At 40.2% G+C, this 16695-nt stretch overlaps 1 protein-coding gene across 2 annotated transcripts in view; it reads left to right on the top strand.

Annotated features, from left to right (window-relative positions):
* prkd3 (protein kinase D3) overlaps positions 1–16695 on the top strand; it is a 33260-nt gene that overhangs the window by 12564 nt on the left and 4001 nt on the right. Inside the window, exons 1-14 of one of the 2 annotated variants that reach the window (XM_077539371.1) lie at positions 1364–1537; positions 2707–2845; positions 7603–7734; positions 8977–9134; positions 9289–9490; positions 10083–10160; positions 10232–10418; positions 11020–11143; positions 11319–11396; positions 14659–14935; positions 15462–15514; positions 15775–15847; positions 15938–16044; positions 16128–16289. In XM_077539371.1, the coding sequence (XP_077395497.1) occupies positions 2731–2845; positions 7603–7734; positions 8977–9134; positions 9289–9490; positions 10083–10160; positions 10232–10418; positions 11020–11143; positions 11319–11396; positions 14659–14935; positions 15462–15514; positions 15775–15847; positions 15938–16044; positions 16128–16289 (1746 nt within the window). In that variant the 5' untranslated portion in view covers positions 1364–1537; positions 2707–2730. Of the gene's footprint in view, positions 1–1363; positions 1538–2706; positions 2846–7602; positions 7735–8976; positions 9135–9288; positions 9491–10082; positions 10161–10231; positions 10419–11019; positions 11144–11318; positions 11397–14658; positions 14936–15461; positions 15515–15774; positions 15848–15937; positions 16045–16127; positions 16290–16695 lie in introns of those variants that run through there. The other variant, XM_077539370.1, reaches the window with a different exon arrangement.

Genomic DNA, 16695 nt, shown 5'->3' with positions numbered 1-16695 from the left:
TTGTATGACATTTAGCCACAGGTGATTCTACGCAACAGGTGCGAGACGAGCAGTTGCGTAGAAGAACCCGTGGCAGTGTTTTTACTTCGTGGACCTGGTTTCCACAACCCTGCATATGCGGATTTGTTTTTTGTTCATTTATTTTCAGAGCAAACATAAACATACTTGGACTGATGCCCTGGTGCTTGCTGAGGCTGCTGAGGAAGTTTATACATTTTTGAATGCTCATATTTTTGTAAAACGCTTGCGTGAGTACTGTTGTTTTTTTGTTTTGTTTTTTAAAGAATTCAGCAATATTAAAAGCTCTTTGTAAGTGTTTGAAGTCTAATTAAAGTGTTTCAGGATCATGGGTTGTGGCATATTTGTGGTCTAAACTATGATTGTGCCGAAAATATTGGCAGAAGGAAACTAAGACCAAAAACCGAAACACCCAAATAAATTACACAGTGTTCCTCTCAGTTTTTGCTGGTATATATTCAGTTATGATTGATGCATTTCTGGTCTACACCACTGTGAACTGAAGCATATGATCAAATTAACACTTCATATGTTGTCTATCAAAACTGAACATTATTATCTTTGTAAGGCATTTGCTCCAGCTCTTGTTTTGAAAGTGTGGGTGGTCATCATATTGTATGTGCCTGCATGCTTCTGTCTTGGTGTTGTTGGTAATTCACGAGTGTCTTGAAGTCATTTTGTTTGTTGGCTTCTGTTGAAACAAGACCATATTTCACATTCATCTGGCTTTGCTACCTCATGCATACGTCTCCCACTTTGCTGTACTTTCCTAACACTTGCTCATAACAGGATTTAGCATATCAATGGTCGATTAGATCGTTTTAACAAAAGCTTACTACTGCAAAGCCGCTTTCCACTCGTCTTTCCGAGCTGACTTGTGGACCTCACACGCAGATTCTCTGCTCTGCGATCTTTGCGGCACCGTGTGTGGCCGCTGCAACTCAGCTCGATTGATTTCCGTTTGAAGGTGACAAAAGACATGCTCAGTCACTATGGACTCCAAAGATGTATGTGATGTGTTGTGTTGTGATGTGATGTGTTGTGTTGTGTTGTGTTGAAGATGCTCCACATGGGCGCGCACATGCACACAGGAGAATGATGATTAATAGTTTGTTTCCACGTCCGGCATATGCTCTTATTAAATGCAGGAAGGAAGCAGCATGTGACCCGAGTACGCATGCAGGTACGCGATGTTGGAATGTGTCCGAAACTTGCCAGTCTATTGTTCTTACGCCCCTGGCTTCCACTCGGTTTAATGAGGTATGGAACAAAAGAATTATCCTGTGCCCTCTCACCCTGCAGATGCTCTTGGTGTGGAATGAGACCTGTTTTCGGTGGAAACTTTTTGCAATGAATGCCAAGTGGTGCTGACCACATGTAGCAGCTGCGTTGACAATCGCGTGTGCGCGAGAGCTGGCATGTCGGCCGAGCGAAAACCTCTTTGTGACACAGCAGTCACCACAGGAAGGATGCCCCCCGACCCGCTCTGCTCACCACCTTTTCGTTTTGAAGGTTTAAGGTAAACAGTACTGTTCACCTCACAGGGTAATGAGATCTCGGTCCTTTAAAGGTATGTGGATGGGAGCGGTGAGGTGGAGTTTTTGTTTTGTTAGAGCAGTCAGATTGTAAACATACTTACAGCTATGAGCCTGCAGGTGCCTTAACGTGGCTTATTGACAGTCAGTGCTAGCCCTGGTGCTCTTTGGTGACACTTGCATTGTCACGGGTGACAAAGAGATTGTGTGCTATCCCGGTTCACAGGGAAACAGCTGCTAGAATTTACTCCTGAATACTACTGATGCAGTACGATTCCAAACATGCATGCATCTGGTTTTGACCTGCTAGCACATCCTCTCCTCCATCCTTGAAAAACAATCCTTTTATGATGTTTGAAAGTGGAGCGCAGTACCACCAATTAATGTGTATATATCCATGTGATTTATGTTTTGCTGTTGTGATAGAAACATTGGTTTAAAAGACACTGAGCCTCTGTACTGGAAGTGACTCATAATTGACTGATTCTGTACTTCCTGAACTGTGATTCTCCACCACTTGCGTCAGGATATTTACCTCTTCCTGCTGCTTGCTGACTGCTTCACCCATACGCTTTTATTGCTCCTCAGTCAGACTGCTGTCAACTCCCGAGGAGTCTATGCTTGTATAGACTGAGCTTGACTAGAAAATCAAGACCGAACAATTCAGGACTGATCTTTATCACCATGTACTAGTCAAAGTGCTCTGTAATTGTTTTTTTGTTTTTTTTTTGTTTTTTTTGCAATATTAACAGAAATGTTGACATAAATCAGTGCTTCACAATTATTTTCTAGAACCCCCCTCCACCGCTCCACCCCCCACCCCACGGAAGGAGAAGACATCTCGTGCTGTGTGCAAAGCGAGCATGCTCAGCGCAAACAAAACCCCAACACCACCGAGCGAATGCTCCCTGCGCACACTCTTCTAATGAGAGTGCCACTGCCCCCTAACGTAGTGGAGGTGCAATTGCACTTTATTCTAAGACAGTAAAAAAAATAAAAAAACATGTTCCCCGAGGTCAAACGTGCCCTCCTTAACGAAGCCCCCCTATTTGAGAAGCACTGACATCAATATATGTTTTCTGCCTTGTACACGACTTCTGTCGCAAGACTTTACGGGTACGGTCAACTGACTTGTCTTTTCGCCTCCCTCCAGTTCCCAGAGTGCGGCTTCTTCGGCATGTACGACAAGATCTTGCTATTCCGCCACGACCTAAATGACGAAAACATCCTGCAGAGGCTGACCTCAAGCGAAGACATCCATGAGGGTGACCTCATTGAGGTGGTTCTCTCTGGTATGTATGCTGTCTTGAAATTTGAAACTTGCTTTGTGCATCAAATGGTAAAATCACAAAGAAACTGCTTTTTGACATCTTAAAGAGGAATTTAAAAACTAAAATAAAATCTTGACAATATGTTCCATGCTATTATAGGTTAACTGATTGTTTTTTATTTTTATTTTAATTACATAGCCTATATTTATTTTCAAAACTTTATGGCATTCCTAGCCTGCTGACACGTTCTGTTTACACTGAAGACATGGAACCAAACAGAGAAGAGCGCGTGTACTAAACAGGCACTGTTTCCTGAGTCATTTGGAATTGGTTCGGGTTTGCAGCATCAGACAATGAGCAAAGAGTCTGCTGCAAAGTATGTCTAAAGGCTGTTGAAAGCAAAACAAGTAGCACAACTAAATTACAGTACGTCAGCATTTGAAAGAGAGACACGCAGCTGCAGATGTTCTGTGCTCGACATGCACAGGAAAAGCTCCCACTATAAGAAGTGGGTGGGAATCATTTTCATATTGTTATGTATGACAAGAAAGGAGCAGGCAATCACGAAATCATTCTCAAATATGTATAAATGGGCACCATTCCTATTTATTACAATATATGTTGCAAAAACACTCACTTGCCCACATAGTAGTACTGATCTGCTTTAATTGTGGTTACAACTGTTGTGAAAAACTGCATACAAATCTTTCTGATAGGCTATACAAACAAATTACCTACTTAATCAAGGTTGTGTTTACTAGTCCAGTACCGGTGTTTTATTTGTCAAGTTACAGTATATCATCATTTGTACCCAACTTCTTCCGGTGGTGTGACTTAACAATAAAACCGTCCAGAAGATCACCACATATTAAAGCAGCATGAAATAATCTTCCCACCACTAAATCACACCTAAACACCACTAAACCTCTCTGGCCCTAAGTGCCCCAATAGAGAGTTTTTTTTCTTTGTTTTTTTTTTTTATTTATTTATTTATTTATTTATTTTATTTATTTATTTTCTAAAATATTTTCCCGGACCAACGTTAATTTTGATTCACCAGTTAGGCAGCATATTTGATTAATTTTATATTCAGTAATAGATGTTGTTTTTTTGTTGTTTTTTTTGTTACATATAACTCCTGATTTTCTTGTTGCCATTAAATTTTGAACATGTTCAGAAGTTCATAGCGGCAAAAAAAAAAACGGTTTGAGAGTATAAACGTCTTTGCAACGTTTTGCAACATTGAACGAAGCCTGGCAAGCAAGTAACAAATCACTACGTGCCCACCCTATCAAGCCTGCGCCGCTCAGTGAGTTATGGTCTTAAATTGAACTCTTTTGAGCTATTTTTGTTATCGTCATTATATTTGTCCAAACAAATGTATCTTAAGTTGTTCTTGGCTTTTAAAACTAAAAAAAGAAACTGAAAAAACAAGGGTGGTCTAATATTTTTCCCATAACTGTATTTACTAAAATATTCTGATCCAAATAAGATATTGATCTTATATCTTTTCATTGTCACTGAATGACTACTAGTGAATCGAGTGACACTTGTTCCTACTAAATTTGCATGGTTGCTCCATTATCAAACGTTTACACGATATGATTCACCTTTGTGTCAGTTACTCAGGTGTATTTTCGTGCTACTCCCAGCAGTGAATGAATGAATGAATCAGCTTCCTGTGCAATGCTGAGATTACAAATCACTTACAATAACGGTCCTTCTCAAATCTGTCCATCTGTCTGCATCAGGAAGCACCTGTCACCACCTGTCCTGAATCTTCCCCTCCCCTCTCCAGAGCCCAGAGTATTGTTTGCAGGGATTTAGGCGGGGTCCGATTGTATAGGTTTAGAATCTGAGGATACTTCAGGACTGAGGAATGTAGACTGGAGAACTTCCTTCTTTTTGTTTCTCACTGTCTGTGTTTGTCTTGTGCTCTCTTTGTGTCACCCTTTGTTTTTTTTGTTTTGTTTTTTTTCCCCCCCCTGCTTTCTCTCTTTTCAATCTGCAGGTGGTTTTTTACAATTTGTCACTCAACATGCTATAAATTCAGCAGTATGACAATGAGTTTTACACGACAGGCACAACAAATTTTTGTTTTCAACCATTTTCTTTGGTTGAGAGAAAATATGAATCTTTTTCCGAATTTCCGCCCATTAATTTGTCTCGTCATCATTTGTGAGTTTTTCTGAACCAACCTGTCGTTTTATTCTGTGGCTTTGGGAGAAAGAGTCGGAGAATGTCCCTCAGTGCAAAAAAAAAAAAAAAAAAAAAAAAGCGGCAAAAGTGGCTTTTCCTTGGGTCGGAGCTCAAAAGAAGACGACTTGTTTTTCTAGCAATAAGTGATTGTAGTTAGGACCGTGGTGTGTAAACATGCTCTGATATGCAGGCCGGCCCTGGTCACAGCGTACACTGCAAAAGGCCATGTGGGCCCATGAGGTTTGCGGTTCAGCCTGACCGATTGTCCCTTTGTTCTGTTTTTCACTCCCATCTTGTACCACCCACTTTCACAAGTTACTCATTTACCACCATCGGCAGTGCGAAATTTGTCTTTTATGACTCTTGTTGGGAATGTGAGTTAAAAAACAAAAAACAAAAAAAGCACTTGTTATACTGTATGTTTTTCTTTGATTTTAAACTTGTGGCTTGTGAATGGAAAATGTGGTGCCTTGAAGCAAACAGATGCGGGCTCCGCTTGAGAGAAGTGATTCCAAAACAACTTCTTGAATACATGTTGTTGTTTGGGGTCGATTAACTTGACGACAATTATGTAACAGCGCGAGGACGAAGAATCATCCACTTGTTTTATTTATGTTACTCAATGAATGGTGCTTTTCATTTTGGCTAAGTGAGCAATGTTGCCCCTGCAGTACTGCAATGTGACCTGCATTCCTTCTTTCTTTTCATTCAATTATATTTAAAAAATAATACAAATAGTTATAAAAAAAAATAAAATAAAACTATAAATACTACTTACCCATAAAAAAGCTCATTGTGAATCTAGTCTTCACAGATGTTTTTTATTGCATGATTGTGCTTCAGCAGTATTTCGACTGTATTGATGCTTCTTGGTGCAATATGGCTAACGTAACATTAAATTTGAAATAAGACGAACAGAATGCACACCACAGTGACCTAAGTTTGGTCTTCATGCAAGGTGACTGGCATCGTCACACCTTGTTACATATTCATCAATGCATGCTATTAAATTTAAAATTGGGTAAACATTTGATTATATTCATGCCAGGGTTCCTATGCAAATATGGAAAAGATTTGGAATTTGATTTAATAAATTGACAGGTCTGGAAATTTTTTTTAGTAATGTTTCCGAAACTGTTAGATTGGCTCTATTTTCCAAAAAGGGTAAAAAAAAAAAATATATAATAAATAAATAATATTAATAATAATAGATGAGCTGTTTTTAGTTTTTTTTTTTTAATTATTATTATTATTTTTATATTCTCTAATATTAAATTAGATTTGTCCCTGCTTATTTTCAACAAGACCTGAAGATTGAACATGATATTCAAGCTAATTTTTGTAGTGTATTCAATTGAATATAATTTGAAAATGAATTGAAAATGTGCAAATTATTGTGTAATGTTTTTATTTGTATGTTGCACAACATTCCAACTTCATTGGGATCAGGCTTTGTAAGTAGTAAGTACCGTGTACCGAATATATGTGGGAAGTAGGCATTAATGGACTTCATGGAGGGCTAGCATCCACCGCGGCAGGTCGATTCCTGCCTCCACATCAGCCATTGATCCTTGATTATTGCACACCCCATTGGACGCTAACCCCTGACATATAAGCGTCCAATCTTGCATTAGTGTTGATAACTAGTAATTGGTAGAATGGGTACATTCTCTGACTAGTAGCTGATCAAAGAATCAGAATAATACACATCTATTTATTTATTTATTTATTTATTTATTTATTTATTTATTTATTTATTTACCCACCCCTGTCTTGAAAAAGTATGGAATTTTGGATGTTAATGTTGAACCCTGTAATGCCTAATTGAGGTAGCACGTCAGACTCACACCTTTGACCGGTCCACCACTTATTTGTCTTGCCTTTTTTTTTATTTAAAAAAAAAAAAAAAAAAAGTATTTCCATAGTTGAAGAATAAACAAGAAATTCATCCGCACTGAATGATGTGAGCATGAGATGTGCACTATTGATGTAAGCAAAAACAATTGCATACACGCATATTCTTCAAGTTTACACAGGAAATACGTTTTGGTTGCACGTACTCGTTTGGCAGCTGTCACCTCACAATTTTAATCTTACACAATCATCTCGTTTTTAGTGAGTCACACGTTCACATGACTAACCAACTCTTACTGCCAACAATGAGCTCAGTGTTGTATTTGACACAAAACCACAGAGTGAGAAAATAGAGAAACAGGAAGAGACGAATCCACAGCTCCTGGATTATAAATAACGACAATGGGCTGATAGCACATGATTATGGGACATTTTCTCTTGATCTGTCAGTCACATTATGTCATCAAGTTTGATCATTGCACAGATATGATGCCCTCTACTGTAACAGTGCAGACATAGCAGCCATTTTTGCAGCGAAAGCTTTGACTTACTGTCAGCAGTGTTGATATTAAAACTGTGCCACAATGAATTTGATCGATGTACTTTTACTTCTCTATCATCTTACACGTTTTTCACTTTCTCATCTCTCAGTTTTGTTGGCCAAGTTGTTTTGCGGATGGCTTTGATTTTCAAGTTTGCTTACGTCATTGTACTCTTGTTTCTAGCCCAAGCCACAGTTGAAGACTTCCAAATTCGACCTCATGCCCTTTATGTCCACTCCTACAAAGCCCCCACCTTCTGTGACTACTGCGGGGAGATGTTGTGGGGTCTTGTTCGGCAGGGGCTCAAATGTGAAGGTTAGACATGCACACACAAAAACACACAAATTTTTATTCAATAATATATATATAAAAAAAAAAGGCATTAGACTCAGAAATTAACTCATTTGCTCCCAATAATGTGTAAATACGTTTTTTTTTATGTTTTAAGTGTCCCAAAGACATATTTATACGTTTGTTTGTTTTTTTAATGCTAGAGCATACAGAAGGCTTTGATCCAGCCTCTCAACTGCAAAGAACGGTTGCAGAAATTGTAGTCATTACACAAACGGCCAGCTGGTGGCAGCAGAGCAAAGGAGATCAACCAGGGCCATGTAGAAAAAAAAGCTACATAACTTACAATTTTAAATAGCTTTGTGAAAACTGATGAAACTTAGCTCTCTTCTAATGGTAATTGCTGCAAAATGGAAAGAGATAGAAACATACTTTTTTTTTCCTGATGAAAGAAGAGACTTTAATCTTTCCTTTGATAGGTTCCATGCTTTTATAGCAATTGAGCACAATATTCTGTGGGCCATGCAAAATCAGTCAAAATCCATTAAAACAGCCGGGAACGAACGGGATTGCGAATTGTGAAAATGGCGGCGAGTGAATGAGTTAAGTTGCACTGGTGACATGTTAACATCTTATTTTTATACAATTGTATCACCACCCCACCTGCTGTGTCACATTGTAACTAGTACTGTCAAATGATTCAAAATTTTAATCTGATTAATCACACTTTTTAATTTTGATTAATCAGCTAAATTACTTGCGTATTCGCGTAATATAAAATAAATACAAAATACCGTAATATTTTGACATTAACGCATTTTATTGTCTGAATGTCATTTGCAAACATTGATTAAATGCACGTACGCAATTGCATGCATGCGTGTATTGCTCGAAACGTAACAGCATCATATCATTTGGGTGCAATTCAGCAATTATTAATTCAATCAATGCAAATGACTTTTGTTTTATCTAAAGTCCCGTCGGGGTGTTTTTATAAAGCGAAATTTACCACCAACTGGAGTCACCCCGCTCATTTTGGAACAACAGGCGTAGGAAATACCTCATCACTGACCTGCGCAGCCTTCAATGTAACCATCCGCGGTTCCGTTCAAGGCTCAAGCGTGGTCAAAAAAAATAGTGCGATTAATATGCGTTAATATGTGATTAATGCGACATTTTTCTGTGATTAATTCATCTATTAACACTTTAACTTTGACAGCCCTAATTGTAACACACCTCAATAAGGTTCCTTTGTTTATGTGTCAGGATGTGGACTAAACTACCACAAGCGCTGCGCCTTTAAGATTCCAAATAACTGTACTGGTGTGAGGAAGAGGAGATTGTCCAATGTCTCGCTGCCAGGACCGTCCCTCTCCGTTCCCCGACCGCTACCTGCGGAGAATGCAGCCGTTGTCTTGGATGAGGTGAGTTGCACGACATATCTTGAGCCGCTTCGGATCACGGAAACTTGATCAATAAACCTTGAATGTGCATCTACGTTTAAAAACTTTGATCTACATTGTCACATGCTCCTCAAACTTGCTGTTTTTCCCGTCCTTTCCCACGCATCCACTGCAGCAACAGCAGCAGAGGTCCCATCAAGAAGCAGGGAAGCGAATCTTGTCGTGGAGTGGCAGGCCTATCTGGATGGAGAAGATGGTGCTGGGTCGGGTTAAGGTGCCTCACACCTTTGCTATCCATTCCTACACCCGGCCCACCATCTGCCAGTATTGCAAGCGTCTGCTCAAGGGAATCTTTCGTCAGGGAATGCAGTGTAAAGGCAAGACCAGCATGTGAACAAAATGCATATTTTACACTTCTCCGCCATTAACTCATTCACTCGCCGCCATTTTCACAGAAGCAGTTCCGTTCGCTCCCGGCTGTTTTACTGGATTTTGACTGATTTTGCAAGGCCCACAGAATATTGTATTCAATTGCTATAAAAGCATGGAACTTACCAAAAGAAAGATTAAAGTCTCTTCTTTCATCAGGAAAAAAAAAGTATGTTTCTATCTGTTTCCGTTTTGCAGCAATTAGCATTAGAAGAGAGCTAAGTTTCATCAGTTTTCACAAATCTATTTAAAATTGTAAGTAATTTAGCTTTTTTTCTAGATGGCCCTGGTTGATCTCCTTTGCTCTGCTGCCACCTGCTGGCCGTTTGTGTAATAACTACCATTTCTGCAACTGTTCTTTGCAGCTGAGAGTCTGCATCAAAGCCTTCTGTATGAAAAGCAAAAAAAAAAAAGTATAAATACGTCTTTGGGACACTTACAACATTAAAAAAAACAAAAAAAAAACGTATTTGCTCCCAATAACGTGCACACGTAATTGGGAGCAAATGAGTTAACGATGTGCATGTCTTTCTCTACCAGATTGCAGATTCAACTGCCATAAACGGTGTGCTTCAAAGGTACCTAGAGACTGTTTGGGTGAAGTGGATTTCAATGGAGGTAAGATCCATTGGATTTGAGCCATTTTGCAGTCATATCTCTAATATGAGAAACTTGATGTGCATATGTAGAGCCATCTAGCCCCGGCCCGGAGTCGGACCCCACCCTGGATACAATGGAAGTGGACAGCGGTGACATGGAAGGCAGCAGAGGGCTGGATGACCCTGAGGAACTCTCCACTCCAGAGGAGAGGATGTTCGACATGGATTCTCCTTTCTTGGACAGAGAGAAAGATGAGGAGCCCATTAAGGCTATTAGGTATGGGGATATTATTATGATTCAATATTACTTTTATAGGGATGTTCCATACCGTTGTGTTTCAGACCGATACCGGTATGAATTTGATAACGTCATTATTTTTCATGTACAATTAATACCTTTTAAAAACTAATTTTTTTCCACTTACTGTCGACTGAATATGACATCACCTGTGCTGAGGTTGTAGATAACAACCAATCATGGCTGACCTGTTTTCTGGGTTTGGTCAGCAAACTGAGCCATGATTGGTCGTTGTCTGCTTCCTCACTGTATAAGTGATGTCATCTTCAGTTGACAGCAAGTGAAAAAAAAAAGGTATTAATTAGGGGTGTACTATTACTGTGATGATATTTGGGTCACGATATCGATAATATCACGATACACGATATCTACGATTTTTGATCCAATCCATCCATCCATTTTCTTGACCGCTTATTCCTCACAAGGGTCACGGGGGGGTTGCTGGAGCCTACCTCAGCTGGCTATGGGCAGTAGGCGGGGTACACCCTGGACTGCTTGCCAGCCAATCGCAGTAAATTAATTTATTTTTGTAAATAATTATCTCTCCACTAAATTCAAATGTTATGTGCATGAATTTTAGCCCCTCCACAAGTACCAACATCCCACTGATGCGGGTGGTCCAGTCCATCAAACACACCAAGAGGCGGAGTTCCACTGTGGTGAAGGAGGGCTGGATGGTTCATTATACCAGCAGAGACAACCTGGTAAGACTGTCAACCCCAGAAGCCAATAGAAGATGTCTTGTCTGGTCAGCTTGCATGCAGCAGCACTTAAAGTGTTTTCCCTCGAGAAATAACATCAAGTATGAGGGTTAAGTAACATTGTTTTTCCGTTTTTTTCCCTCGTGCGCTCATTTGGGTTTTGCTTTCTTTGGGACAGAGGAAGAGACATTACTGGCGGCTGGACAGCAAAAGTCTGAGTCTCTTTCAGAACGACACGGGAGCCAAGTTCTATAAAGTAAGCAAGAACTAGCATGCTGGAAAAAAATAAAAAATATTATCTTCCACATTAATCAAATACAGCGCTTGACGTGAGTACGTCCTTTGTTTCATTTCTCAGTTAACCCAAATGCAATATGAATTTTCATGTTTATTACACTCACTCTGGGTTGTATTCTTATGAATTTGACATGTTTTAATCTCACATTTTGCTTTGCTAGACTTTCATTGTTCTGTCCTCAATTTTGCAACCTGAAATTCGTTCGTTAGAAACTAAAAACAAACAAACAAAATTCAATTTTAGTATGTGCACAACTTTAACCATCAATGGTCAACACATGGGAGTATTTTGTAGTGTAGTTTGCCATAGAAAATCTCGATTCTCAAAAGACACGCACGGCTTCCAAATCTTTTGAGGCGTAATCATCTATGTTGAGCACTCAAAACTCATATTTTGTTCATTATAATTCAGGCAGGTTTCTGCAAGTTGATGTGTTGAGCTTATTAGGTTCTCGTTATAGTATATCTTCATAGCCTTTAATTTTACTACAAATGCAGTCATGAATAAACTGCCATCAAATGGTCTGAATGTGTATAATTTGTATTGTCTACCATTAATATTACTCAGTGCATTAACATGCAAGTGACTAAAATGATGTTAAAAGTCAAATGATCATTGAAGCTCTCAATCAAGTTTCTTTTTTTTTTTTTAAGCATAAAAGCAATTGCGGGGCACTTCCTGCGCCACGCTTGGTGTCATTACAGCACCACAAGAGCTTAATAACAGCGTAATTACCCACTGAGAACTCAGTGAGGGAGCTGCAAGATAAACACTTCCACATGTGTGTTGATGCTTGTCTGTTGGGTGTCTGGGATGTTTTTATTTTATTGTTCATGTCACACTGTATTTTTTTTAAGACAACTCCTTGTGGTGTGGTGGGAGTTTTGATGCAGTGGGATGCTGTGTCGGAAGTTTCCGGCGCGTGTCATTTGTCAAACAGGTGTTTTTAAATCACGATATTGCTTAAATTGTTGTCTCTTGCTGCCCGACATGCTTGGAAAGACCTCGGATGCACTGAGGTGTGTTAAACTTGCAGATCCATGCAGTGCTTAGTTATCAACAGGGCATAGAACTTTTCAGAAGAGGTATTCACACATCTCTTTAAAAAAAAAAAACCAGTATGTTCTTATTAACTCATTCACTCGCCGCCATTTTCACAGAAGCAGTCCCGGCTGTTTTACTGGATTTTGGCTGATTTTGCAAGGCCAACAGAATATTGTGTTCTATTGCTATAAAAGCATGGAACCTATCAAAAGAAAGATTAAAGTCTCTTCTTCCATCAGGAAAAAGTATGTTTCTATCTGTTTCCGTTTTGCAGCAATTAGCATTAGAAGAGAGCTAAGTTTCATCAGTTTTCACAAATCTATTTTAAATTGTAAGTCATTGAGCTTTTTTTTGACATGGCCCTGGTTGATCTCCTTTGCTCTGCTGCCATCTGCTGGCCGTTTGTGTAATAACTACCATTTCTTCAACCGTTCTTTGCAGTTGAGAGGCTGCCTCAAAGCCTTCTGTATGCTCTAGCATAACCCCCCCCTAAAAAAAAAAAATTACGTCTTTAGGACACTTAGAACATTAAAAAAACGTATTTATACGTTATTGAGAGTAAATGAGTTAAAAATGAGCATTATGATAGGAATACTCTTTGATACAGCTCATATATTGAATCTGATTCAATTGTGAGGGTGTACCTAATGTGGTTGCAAACTATACATTTAAACATGTTTTTCAGAGGTTCCATACAGAGCTTTTCCAGATCCTCAAGTTGTATATCTTTGCACATAGTCCTGTAATTTTGCTCGAATCCGTTACGCTGTTGCTCATCAGCATGTGGCCGCTGTCCTCCCCTCTCTTTGCTTTCTACTTCCAATTTGATTAGTGGCGGTCGTGTGGCGGCTCACTTGCCAGGCAGGCATGGCTACCATTTTCCCCATTTGGAAGCCATAACGACCCCTCGTTTGAAGATGAGACCCCTGCACTTGTGGTTTTCTCTATTATGGGGTAAAGGGGGGCTTCCCTCTGTCTCTGCCGGATCGACTCCTGTCACAGTCAAAGGCATACTCACACACCCACTCCCCCACTCGCCACCCTTCAGACCGGTAGTTGCAGCGCCTTTTCGTCTTGGTGGCTCGCGGTAGCGCCGGCGGCTCGCGCTCAGATGGGGGGGGCCTCTGGCTGGCCCTGCCTTGTAATCAGGGAAGCGGAGCGCTTCAGCCCGCTCACGTGACCCGGCCCCGCTAACCGCAAGCACTTCATCTGATACTCTGTGGTGAGCCACGCGGAAGGGGGACAGCGTGTGCCTGTGCAAGCGCAGATTGGTTCAAACCGCTCTGGGTTTGTATCATTTGACCCTCCCTCCCTCACTTTGATTTGACAGTGACTATGGAGGGGTTGGGGCGGGGGGCTTTTAAACTTTACTCCGACTGTTGCGTGTTCATAAGAAAGAAGGTGAGGAGAAGTTAGGATTGGGACTAACACGGAAACGACAGCGGAGAACTCATGAATGAGAACCGGTGAAGTGTGTGAGTTTGCATCCTTTTATTTCATGTTGTTTCGAAGTGCAAATGTCTGTCTCTGTTTGTGTACCTCCTTGTTTGAGCAATTATCTCTCGCAGTAAAATTGTCTTTTCAGTGTCAATTTCATTCCATTATCATTAACTCATTCACTCCCAACCATTTTCGCTGAAGAAAACCCCCTTCGCTCCCTGCTGTTTTGTTGGATTTGGACTGATTTTGATTTGATTCATCGGGTAAAAAAAAAAAAAAAAGTATATTTCTATCTGTTTCCATTTTGCAGCAATTAGCATTAGAATATACCTCAGTTTCATCATTATTCACAAATCGTTTTAAAACTGTGGGAAAAACAGCTTGTTGCAACATGGCCCTGGTTGATCTCTTATACTCTGATGCCACCGGCTGGCCGTTTTTGTAATAACTACCATTGCTTCAACCGTTCACTTCAGTTCAGAGGCTGCATCAAAGCCTTCTTATGCTCTAGCATAAAAAAACAAAACAAAAACAAGAAAAAACGTATAAATACGTCTTTGGGACACTGGTGATATTTAAAATAGAACGTATTTAAACGTCATTGGGAGCAAATGAGTTAAATCTTATTTACGTTTGTCTTGAATGATTTCTTGACAGCACAGCACATTTTCTGTAGTCAACTTACATACAGTACATATTACATGAGTTGTGAAAGTTTCTGCTATCTGTCTTGTAGGAAATCCCCCTGTCTGAGATTCTCCAGGTAGAGCAGTGCAGAGACTACAATAATCTGGCCCAGGGAAGCAACCCACACTGCTTTGAGATTATCACGGCCACCATGGTCTACTATGTCGGGGAGAACAATGGCAATCACTACCACAGCCCCGTCCTGGCTGCCTCGGGGGTCGGCCTGGAGGTTGCTCAAGGCTGGGAAAAGGCCATCAGACAGGCCCTGATGCCAGTCACACCTCAGACGAGTCTGGCAAGTGCTGCAGGTCCGGGCAAAGATCATAGTAAGTTCAACATGGAGTTTGCAAGATAAGAGAGTCTTTTCATACACTGCATTTTTTTTGTTTCGTAAATTATATTGGCAAATTTTCTGAAAAAAGGCTTAGTTACGTCTTTTTCACTGCTTTCACATTAGAAGAGGTTTTTCTAGACCTATCGTTTATCAAACTTGGAACCTTCTTATCAATGCAGTACATCGTTCCAAATGAAACATTATCTTCCAACCTACTGCTCATCAAATTATCACCCCGTTATGTTCTCTTGCTTTCTCCTATGTTTGCATGTCTGCACCAGTGAGCCTCCAAAATCCTCCGTTATGAAACGGCGCATACTTGCGCCATTCAGTCACACTTTCGAAAGCCAGTTTATTACGTAATAAATCACTTTCATCGTGATGATCTGTGACTTACTTCATGCAGCTGAGATAAGCTTGGAGAAGCTCGAGTATGTGAGCAAAGTAGCTCAACTTGTCATGACTGAAGGAATCAGTGATCTCGACATCAGTTACTGATTTGTTTTCCCCCCCTCCAGGAGAGCTTTCCATCAGTATATCCGTGTCCAACTGCCAAATTCAAGAGAATGTGGTGAGTTTTTTTTTTTTAGTTTTTTTTTAAGTACATTACTAACCAAGTTGCACAACTTGCTTTCAAGCATGCATTCATATGCTGTTAAAGTTTCAGAAAATTACCAGAAGCTTCCATTAAAACTCTCATCTTCTTTTTCTCAATCTTTCACTTGGGCATTTCGAAGGGTTAAAATCCGGGCATGCCAGGGATGATGGATTTTACCCATTTCGAAACAAATGTTTCCAATAGTTGAACAGTATTTTTTTTTTTTTTAAAAGGATATTGCCTCGGTGTACCAAATATTCTCAGATGAAGTGTTGGGATCAGGACAGTTTGGCATTGTGTATGGAGGTATGTCTCCTGTGCAATTTCCAGAAAATTAATATTGCACATAGAAGATGTTTGTTTTTTGTTTTTTTAAATATGATTTGGTTAATGTAGGTAAACACAGAAAGAGTGGCAGAGATGTGGCCATAAAGGTAATTGACAAGATGAGATTTCCTACCAAGCAAGAGAGCCAGCTGAGGAATGAAGTGGCCATATTGCAGGTGACATTATTGGTGGCATTATTCGTTATCCAATAATCCGTTTTTAACTCATCATGGTGCGTCTGTGTCTGCTCTGTTTCCAGAATCTGCATCATCCCGGTATCGTCAACCTGGAATGCATGTTTGAGACGCCAGAGCGCGTGTTTGTGGTGATGGAGAAGCTGCACGGGGACATGCTGGAAATGATTCTGTCTAGTGAGAAGAGCAAACTGCCTGAACGGATCACCAAGTTTTTAGTTACGCAGGTTTGTGTGGCACAATGTTCCTTTTTCTGCTTTCATGTCCCTGAAGATTCCAGTCTTCATTGGATGTTGCTAAATCAACTGGCAGGAGCTCCAATTGTCGGTTACAGCACATGAATACATTTTTGTTTTTTTCCCCCTAAAGTGGTTCTGCAAACACTCTTGCATTTTGGCGTTTATTGTCTGTCATGGTCTCCCTGTCTCTGTATGCTCCCGCTGTTGATGGTTTGTGTGATCCCACTGCACACACAAGCCTCGACTCAAACTCCAGGCCTGTTGATTCTTGTGGTGACCTGATTGTGGGGGAATTGTTTATGGGACTAGTCAGCGTGGCATCAGGGCCTCCTCCCTAGCTGTGGATTACTGGCTGCTGTGTGTGGCGGTTTTGTGGCCTGATTAGAAGAACAGT

Source organism: Festucalex cinctus, chromosome 12, assembly GCF_051991245.1.
Source record: "Festucalex cinctus isolate MCC-2025b chromosome 12, RoL_Fcin_1.0, whole genome shotgun sequence".
NCBI classification, from domain to species: Eukaryota; Metazoa; Chordata; class Actinopteri; order Syngnathiformes; family Syngnathidae; genus Festucalex; species Festucalex cinctus.
Note: the sequence above shows the minus strand (reverse complement) of the source record. Positions and strands in the feature narration are given on the sequence as shown.